The sequence below is a fragment of the Mercenaria mercenaria genome, chromosome 19 (assembly GCF_021730395.1).
Source record: "Mercenaria mercenaria strain notata chromosome 19, MADL_Memer_1, whole genome shotgun sequence".
NCBI classification, from domain to species: Eukaryota; Metazoa; Mollusca; class Bivalvia; order Venerida; family Veneridae; genus Mercenaria; species Mercenaria mercenaria.
Window position 1 is genome coordinate 3,222,905 of NC_069379.1, and position 12,332 is coordinate 3,235,236.

General features: G+C 39.4%; 1 protein-coding gene across 2 annotated transcripts in view; it reads right to left on the bottom strand.

Annotated features, from left to right (window-relative positions):
* The window catches only part of LOC128551272 (uncharacterized), a 48,795-nt gene that overhangs the window by 19,429 nt on the left and 17,034 nt on the right, over positions 1-12,332 (bottom strand). For both annotated transcript variants that reach the window (XM_053532039.1, XM_053532038.1), the window contains 4 exons: positions 5,359-5,411; positions 4,235-4,501; positions 3,251-3,407; positions 1,612-1,694 (listed from right to left, as the gene is read on the bottom strand). In XM_053532039.1, coding sequence (XP_053388014.1) covers positions 1,612-1,694; positions 3,251-3,407; positions 4,235-4,501; positions 5,359-5,411 — 560 coding nt within the window. The remainder of the gene's footprint in view (positions 1-1,611; positions 1,695-3,250; positions 3,408-4,234; positions 4,502-5,358; positions 5,412-12,332) is intronic.

Below are 12,332 nucleotides of genomic sequence, written 5' to 3' on the forward strand. Positions count from 1 at the left end.
GCTTCAATCATTTTGAAACTAGAACTGCTTTTGAGAAAAGCACATGTCTCCCACAACTGCCTAATCATCTGAACAGTAGTATATCTGTCAACCATGCACCAGGACCTCAACTGCCTTATCAGACTTTCAGTACTTTGATTATAAAACACTAGTTTCAAGGGCCATAATTCTGAAGTGCCTGGGCCGATTTGGCTAGTTATCAAACTTGACTAAGGGCATATTTGCAAACACATTTTGTTCAAGTTTGGTGAAGATTGGATGAGAAATGTTCGACTTAAAGAGTGCGGACAAGCTTTGTGACAGCCACACAGACAGGAATAAATCAATGTCTCCCACAACACTGTGTGATGGGAGACATAATTAGAACACAAAATTTGTTATGGATGATCAACCTCCATATAAAGTTTCGTGATCCTATGCCAAAACGTTCTCAAGTTATCGTCCGATAAATGGTTAAACTGTTCTGGGTCACTGTGGCCTTGACCTTTGGCCTACTGACCTCAAAATCAATACTGGTCATCTGCTGATCATGACCAATCGCTCTATTAACTTTCATGATCCTAGGCCTCAGCGTTTTTAAGTTATCATCCAGAAATGGTTTAACTGTACCTTTTCACTGTGACCTTGACCTTTGACCAACTGACTTCTATATCAATAGGGGTCATCTGTTGGTCATGACCAACGTCCCTCTTAAGTTTTGTGATCCTAGGTCCAAATGTTCTGAAGTTATCGTACAGAAGCTGTTTAACTGTTCAGAGTCACTGTGACCTTGACCTTTGATCTACTGACCTCAAAATCAATAGGGGTCATTTGCTGGTCCTGACCAACCTCCCTATCAACTTTCATGATCCTAGGCCTAAGCATTCTTGGGTTATCATCCGGACACTGTTAAACTGTTCCTGGTCACTGTGACCTTGATCTTTAATCAGTAGGGGTCATCTGCTGGTCATGACCAATCTTCTTATGAACTTTCATGATCCAAGTCCTAAGCATTCTTGAGCTATCATCCGGAAACTGTTTAACTGTTATGGGTCACTGTGACCTTGACCTTAAATCTACTGACCTCAAAATCAACAGGGGTCATTTGCTGGTCATGACCAACCGCACTATCAACTTTCATGATCCTAGGCCTAAGCATTCTTGAGTTATCATCTGGCAACCGTTTAACTGTCCCAGGTCACTATAACCTTTGACCTACTGACCTCAAAATCAATAGGGGTCATCTGCTTGTCTCGATCAACCTCCCTATCAACTTTCATGATCCTTACCTAGGCCTATGTGTTCTTGAGTTATCATCCGGAAACAGATTGGTCTACGGCCCGAACAAAATACCGACCGACAGACTTCTGCAAAACAATATACCCTCCTTCTTCGAAGGGGGTGCATAACTAAGACAGAATAACTGCAATGTCATGTAAGTAATGTTCTCCCTGGGTGCTTATGAGCATCGTCAAAACAGCTGCACTTTATCACTAAGCAATGTTTTTTTGTAACTCTGACCTCTTTCCTTCTGCAGCCCACACAAAATGAACATCAAAATTTGTAATGGAGTGAACAGGAAAAAGTAAATATTCTACTATAAACATTTCATTTAATTAAAAAGTTACTTACCTTTTTCTTTCAAGATAGTATCTGCATCTCCACTGAGAACAGGAGTAGGTAGCTGACCTCTAGCTGATTTCGGCAGTGTTTCACTGCAACAGGAAATAAAACAGTTTTGACAAATTCATTATAGCTAAAGAAATACTATAAATTCAACAAGAGAACCGCAATGCGAAGCAATTTACGCTCGAAGGTATGACCTTTGACCCCTAAGTGTGACCTTGAGCTTGAAGCGAGCCATCCAAAACATGCGCTCTGCACGTCGTCTGGATGTGGTGAACATTAAATTTTGTGCAAAATTGCTTTAAAATCCTTCAAGCAGTTCAAGAGTTACAGAGCGGATACAAAACAAAGTCATATGACCTTTGACCCCTAAGTGTGAGCTTGACCTTGAAGATGGCCATCAAAAACATGCACTCTGCACATCGACTCAATGTGATGAACATTTGTGTCAAGTGTCAAGAGTTACAGAGCAGAAATAGAATTGCTAACAGACAGACAGACGGATAGACACCGGCGTTATATAAAAAGTTCACATCTCTATAAAAAGGTAAAGTTTCTTGTTTAGTGTGGGTAACTGATGGAACTACTTATTTCCAGTTAACAACCCATGACGGATGTCATATTTTTACCTTCAAAGCATCCAGTCTTGGCAAATATTGCTGGAAATAGTCTTAATTCGATCAAATTACCCAGTACTGACCACTAGTCAGATCATCAGACGTGAATCGAACCTGGCATTGTAGTCCAAACTACTAACCATGTCCCACTGACTTTCAATAAACTGGTCTGACAGAACAAAAGCAATCTGGTACAATGTGAACTGAATTAACATGCTTTAGTGAAACAACCAAGTTTTACCTTTCAAGATTTGCTTATTCACCAAAGTTTAAATCATACGATTTGATAATGACAGGGAAAAACTACAAACATTTAAATCTCATGAAAAAATGTTTAACATGTCTGGAATAAGTCTTCTTTCACAGAAAAGTCTTGTTCAATCTACTGGTGTACGAGTTGTTAGCAAATTAAAATGAACAAGATGATACTGAAACTTCAGCTATGATCTAGGAGATCTAGGAGTTTCATTATTATTGGATAATGTCCAAGATAATAAAATTGTAAGTAGGTCCTATCAATTGGAATCCTCTGACTTTATCGCTGTTTTGCCTATGAGATATCTCTGTTCTAAGGTATGAGATATCTTGCATTTCGTTAAATTAAATGTCTGGAATGTCAAAATTAGACACTTTGGTGTTTATAGAATATGTAGATGAAGGCATTTTTAAATCAACAGTCATGATGATCAATGACTAAGCTTCATTTACATCATATTTTTTCAAATAACATAGCAATAACAACAGAGTAATCCAAATGAAAGGACCTACTTACTTTCATAGAGTATGAAAGGGAGATAACTGACCAAAGTCTCCCAATGAGAGATCATAGCTTCAAACCATACTGGAACCACAATTGTATCTCCTCATACAAAACATTTTAAGTGCTGGCTTTTGAAAAGAACAAAGATACCTGTAGCTCCAATTAATTTAGTTTACAAAAATTCTATTTAAACTGTTCATATATTGTTACAATAATCCAAGAAGACTGGAGAGTAAGCCAGTGTGTCTGAAGTAAAGTAAATACTTACTGTAAATGTCCTGCAGTGCAGTGTTGCGCGAGCCTCCAGAAACAGACCCGAGGGTCGTTACTCCAGTCCTCATACTGCAGTATGTTTATCAACTCTTTGTCAGCTCGGGTTTCACTTTTACACATCAACAAATCCTTCTCCCGACAGTTGAGTATACCTACATAATAAGACTTCAAAATCAGATATTTTTGCATGACAAAAATTTCAATATTTCTGTAATTAAACTCTGTAAAATATAGTGTCATAAAATGAGGGCAGTTTTTTTTTTCACAAAGTAAAGATTTCAATATTTCTGTAATTGGAATACTGTAAAATATATAATGTCATAAAATAAGGTATTTTGGCATGACAAAAATTTCATGTTTCTATAATAAATTATTAGAATACCGTAAAATATATTGTGCCATAAAATTATGTATTTTCTACGGGCAAAAATTGCAAAATTTCTATAATAAGAATTAGTTCCCGTGGTAGAATGTTCTTGAACAGCGTGATTTGCAAATTACAAACAATTATGCATACTGTCTTTTGTTTTTGTTGGGTTCATCATCACAAAGACACAATTATATAGCAACTTCTAAGCTTTTCATGGTGGAGGAAGACCCCAGGTGCCTCTACAGGCATTTTTTCATCATCGCTTAGGGTGCAGGGTTTCGAACAATCCAAACATAGAAATTATAATATGCTTTTTATGACTTTGTTGAGTTTAAAGTCACACTGACAAAATGCCCCCTTAAGGCAATGTTTCAGGGATGGGTGGGTAACGGAACAGAAACAGCCTTATGTCAGTTGGATAGATTCTTAACATAAAGATTTCTTCACATAAAGCGAGGTATCAAACCCACACCGGTAAGGGGCAAGTGATCTTAATTCAAATCAGTGAAATTAACTGTTCGGCCAGAGGCCCCAAGTAAAAGGACAACTTCTGGAGACATCATAAACTGATCCAGTAAGTTGGTGCTCAAGTCACGTTTTTCACTGTACCTGCAAGTCTATTCTGCTCTTCACATCTCATTTCCATTTCAGTTTTCCATGTCCGCAAAGCATTTCCCTGATTCAACAATGGATTGTTAAACATACTGGTTTCCTCGGAACTCTTGTGTACAACTGCTCGTGTTTCTGACGGATGGACAAGCAATATATTGCTCACTTTGGCTGCCTGTCCAGAGTGTTTAAGGAAACTTTCAACGTCACCCAGAATGCTGTGCGGAATGATTCTACCTAAAGGGTCATAGCGTGGTCCCTTGTAATCTGAAAGAGAAAAATATTTAAAATGCATATACAGTGTTTCTTCCCTTAAGCAATATGTTTGAATCATTTGAAAAAATTAAATATATTGCACACAAATAATGTAAAAGTAAATATTTTTGCTGGGTCAAAACTTCGCGAATTTGAAATATTGCGTATGTTCGCAACATTTAATATTAGCAAAACTGTAAAAATTATATCCTACTTGAATTAGAACTACACTAATGGTGAATATTTATGCAAGGATTAATTTTTGCGAATTGTAGGGCCTCGCGAATATAGCAAAATATTAAACCCTCACAAAAATTTCTTCTTTTACAGTTATTAATTTTCATTTAAATATAACATTTTATCAGTCAGTAACAATTTTTTTTTCTTCTTCTTACCCACAATGCAAATAATAAAATGAATTGCCATAGATTTGAAGAGTAGGGGAATACTAAGAAACCATTAAAGGTATCTGTGGGATTTCAAATGTCTTGAAATGAATGGCAGTTTCGTTTGAAGGGATTAAAATTTGTTGAATGACACAACCACAAAATCCATGAAAATTAGTCCCCCATGAAAACTAGACATCATAAAAATTAGACCTCCATGAAAATTAGTCCCCTATGAAAATTAGACCCCCATGAAAATAAGACCCCCATGAAAACTAGACACCATGAAAATTAGTCCCCTATGAAAATTAATCACCCTTGAAAATTAGTCTCCCATGAAAACTAGACACCATGAAAATTAGTCCCCCATGAAAATTAGACCCCTATGAAAATCATACCCCATGAAAATGACTCCTATGAAAATTAGACCCCCATGAAAATTAATAATTTAAAAGTAGTCGAGCTAAATGTTCATGCACTTACTTGGCTTCATTAGCTCAGCACCAGGATGCGCTGCCTTCAGTTCAAGTGCACTTCTGAAATATAAAATCTCTTAATAGTTTTGTTTTGTTTTTAAAGACACTGGCCTTCATATCGTATGACAACAAAAAATGAAAGCAAATTTAAGTGTCTTAATGCTATATTTCTTAAGACAAGGCAGTCTGAAAGACAGCTAAATCCCCCGCCACTGCTATGGATAGTGAAAGGGTAAAACCTTTGATTTTAGCTGTGACCTTGACCTTGAACTGACACGGCTGACTCATGAATTCTGCACAACGTCTTGATGAGGTGATCATTTGACCAAAGTTTCATGAAAATCCTTCAAGGGGTTTAGGAGATACAGTGCTGAAACCTTTGACCTTCAGTTGTGACCTTGACCTTGAGTTGACATGGCTGACTCATGAGTTCTTGATGAGGTGATCATTTGACCAAAGTTTGATGAAAATCCTTCAAGGGGTTAAGGAGATACAGAGTGGACACCAAATGGAAGGCTCAAACCTTCGACACTTAGTTGTGACCTTGACCTTGAGCTGGCATGGTTGACTCATAATTTCTGCACATCGTCTTGATGAGGTAATCATTTGACCCAGGTTTTATAAAATTCCTTCAAGGGGTTTAGGAGATATAGAGTGGACACGAAATGGAAGGCTCAAACCTTTGACCTTCAGTTGTGACCTTGACCTTGAGCTGACATGGCTGACTCATAAGTTCTGCACATCGCCTTGATGAGGTGATCGTTTGACCCAAGTTTGATGAAAATCCTTCAAGGGGTTTAGGAGATATAGAGCGGACACAAAATGGAAGGTTCAAACCTTTGACCCTAAGTTGTGACCTTGACCTTGAGCCGGCATGACTGACTCATGGGTTCTACACATCGACTTGATGAGGTGATCATTTGACCCAAGTTTTATAAAATTCCTTCAAGGGGTTTAAGAGATATAGAGCGGACACAAAATGGAAGGCTCAAACCTTTGACCTTGAGTTGTGACCTTGACCTTGAGCCGGCATGGCTGACTCATGGGTTCTGCAAATCGTCTTGATGAGGTGATCATTTGACCCAAGTTTTATAAAATTCCTTCAAGGGGTTTAGGAGATATAGAGCGGACACAAAATGGCAGGCTCAAACCTTTGACCTTGAGTTGTGACCTTGACCTTGAACCGACAAGGCTGACTCATGGGTTCTGCACATCGTCTTGATGAGGTGATCATTTGACCCAAGTTTCATGAAAATCCTTCAAGGGGTTTAGGAGATATGGACCGGACACGAATTTGTTACAGACGGAAGGACGGACGGATGGAAGGACGGACGCAGACCATTCCTATAATCCCTCCGCCACGGCGGGGGATTAAAAACTTTAAAACTTAATTACTGACAGACTATTATGTTATGAAAACAGATGAGATTTAGTTGTTTTTACAAATTTAGAAATTTTCACACTGAAAAGCATTTGTAATGCTTTACTCGAGGTAAATTGCCTTAATTATAAATATCTATATTTAACAGTCATTAGATACATATTCCTTCATGGCGGTATCGGTAAAGACAACGGGAAAGTTTCTCTTGCTTTGGTATTTTCAAGATAGTTCAGAAACAAAAACTCAGGTTCTGTAATATGACCAAACTTCAATTTTAAAGAAATTTAAGATCATTTTTAGCAAAAATCTGGAGGTCAGTGCCTTTAAAATCCCCTAACTCTATAATCTTTCAGGTCTAAAAAGTTACTTCTGACACAGAAAGTTACTATTTCATTTAAACTTAAAATATTTAAAGGCAAGGAAAGTCTGATAACAAGTTAATTTCACATGAAAGCCATATTCAAGCCTTTCATAATGCAAAAAGAATTTTTAAAATCAGGTCACTAATGAAAAAGATATTGCAGTTTGAAAATTAAGAAAATCACTGATCATGGAGGCAGCCATTTTGTGTGTTTATGATGTCATTTACACACTGAATTTTTTATTTAGAAAAATAACCTTTTAAATAGATTAATTTTATATGTTTCTTGAGTGTAAGATGTAAAACATGGTAATTTCTTTCATTATTCCTATTAAAACAGAAATTATTTTACAGAAATAAGTAAATACAATTCAAGTATGTGTCTAGAAATTTAATAAATCCGCCATTTTGTTTTTTGTTGCCTGTCTAGAAATTTAATAAATCCGCCATTTTGTTGCCATGGAAACAAAATGGCCGCCATTTTGATAAAATATCTAAATGATCATAACTTCCTTATTTTTAAGTGGATTTTGAAAATTCTTTCACTTCTTTTAATGATTACAGATATCCCATCAGATGGAATAACATCAAAACAACATTGCCTTTCCCTTTAATATATAAAGTTATTGACTTATGTTGAGGTCAATATGTGTTTTTACAGACCTGTAAAAATGATATTGAGCGAGGATGCAGTCCAGGTCAACATGTAATTTTAAAGGTCCGTAAAACACAATATTGACCGAAACAAAAGTCTATAATTGTTATATTATATGCCTTTCTCAAATGCACTCATTCGACTGGCCTGTGTTTCATACATATAAGAAAAAGTGATACCAAAAGTCATTAGTTTGTGGGTCAATATCGCTTTTTGCAGACCCTTGTGTGCAACCCTTTCGACCTATCAAATAAGTGCATTTGAGAAGGGTATATAAAATTAGAATATAAATTGTCTAATTTATTGATGAAATATCAATTTTATCAAATAATCAATGCTTGCCAGACTTACCATGGTTCAGAGTGCAGATACTTAGGAACCGAACAATGAGGGTGTTAGCTTGAGTGGTTAAATATTCAAGCATCTAAATGATAACATAAAAGTTCAACCATGTTAGAATATGGATTAATATTATTCTACTCTTGATCAATTTCAGGGTTAAATCAAGAATACTGTGAAATCATTAATATTCGTGGGGGACTAATTTTTTGTGGATTTTGTGGTCGAGTTAATCCACGGAATTTAATCCCAACGAACAAGTAAAATTCCCATTCATTTTATGTTCAAAAGTTGTTATCCACGAATTCATATCCCCACGAAATTGCCGTTTTGACCAAAACCATGAAATTTTATGCCCATGAAATTTATTGATTTTAAAGTAATGCAAAATTGATTAATTCCTATTTATTTTACACTCAAAGTTTGGAATCTTTATGCTCATATAAAATTGCCTTCATCAAAATTTCACACCACTGAAACTTACCCTTACCATCCTATATTTCTATAATGGACTGGTCTATCTTCCAATTTGGGCAGTACCATTTATCATTTGAAGGGGTGTTTACTGAAAATTTACTGAATGAATAGCGAACAGTGCAGACCATGATCAGACTGCATGAATGTGCAGACTGATTTTGGTCTACACTGGTCGCAAAGGCAGAATCAATTGTGTCCAGCATGGTAAGGGTTAACAATAACAAAGTATTTTCCATTTCAAAATTCTGAAGAAACTTTAACACTGATGAAGACTATAGAATAATTGAAACGTCTGTATTATGATAAAATTATTGAAACCTGACCAGTTGTAATGGTCAGTATTTTCCCCAGTCAGTTCTTTCCCCGGGGAAAAAACTGACTAGTTAGTTTCTTCCCTGGGGGAAAGAATTGACTAGTCAGTTTTTTCCCCGGGGAAGAAACTGACTGGTCAGTTCTTTCCCCCCTTAGTCAATTTCCCCCCCCCCCCCCCCCAATCGCAACTGGTTACTCTTGATCATTCTTATGGGGGGAAAAAACTAACTAGTCAATTCTTTCCCCCCTCATCAATTTTCCTGGCTAGTCAATTATTTCCCCTGTTAGTGAATTGGAACTGGTTATTCTTGGTTATTCTTAACTAGCCTGTTTTTCATTTCCGATAGTCGGTTTTCATTTAAATTTCATATAAAATAAGAAATATGTTTCATATTTTGTGTAAATTAAAGAAATGTTTTTAAATGAACTTATTTTAATTTCTGTTGTATTTTTTTATTTGCCTTTTTCCTGTTTCAATTTCTTCTAAGGTAAGGAAATTACTGCTGGTCAGTTCTTTTCCCACGTAGCCAGTACTTGACCAGTAAGGTGGGAGAAGTAAATTGACCAGTCAGTTCTTTTCCCCCAGCCTGTACTTGCTCTGTTAGGTGGGGGCAGAAATTGACCGGTCAGTTCTTTCCCCCCTAGCCAGTACTTGACCTGTCAGGTGGGTAAATGAAATTGACCAGTCAGTTCTTTCCCCTCTAGCCAGTACTTGCTTTGTCAAGTGGGCGAAGAAATTGACCAGTCAGTTCTTTCCCCCCTAGCCAGTACTTGCTCTGTTAAGTGGGAAGAATTTTTATTGACTGGTCAGTTCTTTCCCCCCTATCATATACTTGACCTGTCAGGTGGGGGAAGAAATTTACTGGTCAGTTCTAGAAAGAACTGACCATTTCTTCCCCCTCTAGCCAGGACTTGCTCTGTTAGGTGGGCTAAGAAAATGTCTGGTCAGTTCTTTCCCCCCTAGCCAGTACTTGACTTGTCAGGTGGGGAGAAGAAATTGACAGGTCAGTTCTTTCCCCGCTAGCCAGTACTTGCTCTGTTTGGTGGGAGAAGAAATTGACTGGTCAGTTCTTTCCCCCCAGCAAGTACTTGACCTGTCAGAGGGGGAAGAAATTAACCGGTCAGTTCTTTCCCCCCTAGCCAGTAATTGACCTGTCATCGGGGAAATGAATTTGACCAGTCAGTTCTTTCCCCCCTAGCCAGTACTTGACCTATCAGGAGGGAGAAAAAATAGACAAGTTAGTTATTTCCCCCCTAGCCAGTACTTGACCTGTCAGGTGGGGGAAGAAATTGACCAGTCATTTCTTTCCCCCATAGCCAGTACTTGTTTTGTCAGGTGGGGGAAGAAATTGGCCAATCAGTTCTTTCCCCCCTAGCCAGTTCTTGACCTGTTGGTTGGGGAGAAGAAATTGACCAGTCAGTTCTTTCCCCCCTAGCCAGTGCTTGACCTGTCAGGTGGGGGAAGAAATTGACTAGTCAGTTCTTTCCCCCCTATCCAGTACTTGACCTGTCAGGTGGGGGAAGAAATTGACCTGTCAGTTCTTTCCCCCTAGCCAGAACTTGACCTTTCAGGTGGGAAGAAAAAATTGACCAGTCAGTTCTTTCCCCCCTAGCATATACTTGACCTGTCAGGTGGGGGAAGAAATTTACAGGTCAGTTCTTTCCCCTCTAGGCAGTACTTGCTAGGGGGGAAAGAACTGACTGGTCAATTTCTTCCCCACCTGACAAAGCAAGTACTGGCTTGCGGGGAAAGAACTGACCGGTCAATTTCTTCTCCCCACCTGACAGGTCAAGTACTGGCTAGGGGGGAAAGAACTGACCAGACATTTTCTTCGCCCACCTAACAGAGCAAGTACTGGCTAGAGGGGGAAGAAATTGACCAGTCAGTTCTTTCCCCCCAGCAAGTACTTGACCTGTCAGGGGGGGAAGAAATTAACCAGTCAGTTCTTTCCCCCCTAGCCAGTACTTGACCTGTCGGGTGGGGAAATGAATTTGACCAGTCAGTTCTTTCCCCCCTAGCCAGTACTTGACGTATCAGGAGGGAGAAAAAATAGACAAGTTAGTTATTTCCCCCCAGCTAGTACTTGACCTGTCAGGTGGGGGAAGAAATTGACCAGTCAGTTCTTTCCCCACTAGCCAGTACTTGCTTTGTCAGGTGGGGGAAGAAATTGACCGGTCAGTTCTTTCCCCCCTAGCCAGTTCTTGACCTGTCAGGTGGGGAGAAGAAATTGACCAGTCAGTTCTTTCCCCCCTAGCCTGTGCTTGACCTGTCAGGTAGGGGAAGAAATTGACTAGTCAGTTCTTTCCCCCCTAGCCAGTACTTGACCTGTCAGGTGGGGGAAGAAATTGACCAATCAGTTCTTTCCCCCCTAGCCAGTGGTTGACCTGTCAGGTGGGGGAAGAAATTGACTAGTCAGTTCTTTCCCCCCTATCCAGTACTTGACCTGTCAGGTGGGGGAAGAAACTGACCGGTCAGTTCTTTCCCCCTAGCCAGAACTTGACCTGTCAGGTGGGAAGAAAAAATTGACCAGTCAGTTCTTTCCCCCCTATCATATACTTGACCTGTCAGGTGGGGGAAGTAATTTACCGGTCAGTTCTTTCCCCTCTAGGCAGTACTTGCTCTATTTGGTGGGAGAAGAAATTGACTGGTCAGTTCTTTCCCCCCAGCAAGTACTTGACCTGTCAGGTGGGGGAAGAAATTAACCAGTTAGTTCTTCCCCCCCTAGCCAGTACTTGACCTGTCGTAGGGGAAATGAATTTGACCAGTCAGTTCTTTCCCCCCTAGCCAGTACTTGACCTATCAGGAGGGAGAAAAAATAGACAAGTTAGTTATTTCCCCCCTAGCCAGTACTTGACCTGTCAGGTAGGGGAAGAAATTGACCAGTCAGTTCTTTCCCCCATAGCCAGTACTTGTTTTGTCAGGTGGGGGAAGAAATTGACCAATCAGTTCTTTCCCCCCTAGCCAGTTCTTGACCTGTTGGTTGGGGAGAAGAAACTGACAAGTCAGTTCTTTCCCCCCTAGCCAGTGCTTGACCTGTCAGGTGGGGGAAGAAATTGACTAGTCAGTTCTTTCCCCCTATCCAGTACTTGACCTGTCAGGTGGGGGAAGAAATTGACCTGTCAGTTCTTTCCCCTAGCCAGAACTTGACCTTTCAGGTGGGAAGAAAAAATTGACCAGTCAGTTCTTTCCCCCCTATCATATACTTGACCTGTCAGGTGGGGGAAGAAATTTATCGGTCAGTTCTTTCCCCTCTAGGCAGTACTTGCTAGGGGGGAAAGAACTGACTGGTCAATTTCTTCCCCACCTGACAAAGCAAGTACTGGCTTGCGGGGAAAGAACTGACCGGTCAATTTCTTCTCCCCACCCGACAGGTCAAGCACTGGCTAGGGGGGAAAGAACTGACCAGACATTTTCTTTGCCCACCTAACAGAGCAAGTACTGGCTAGAGGGGGAAG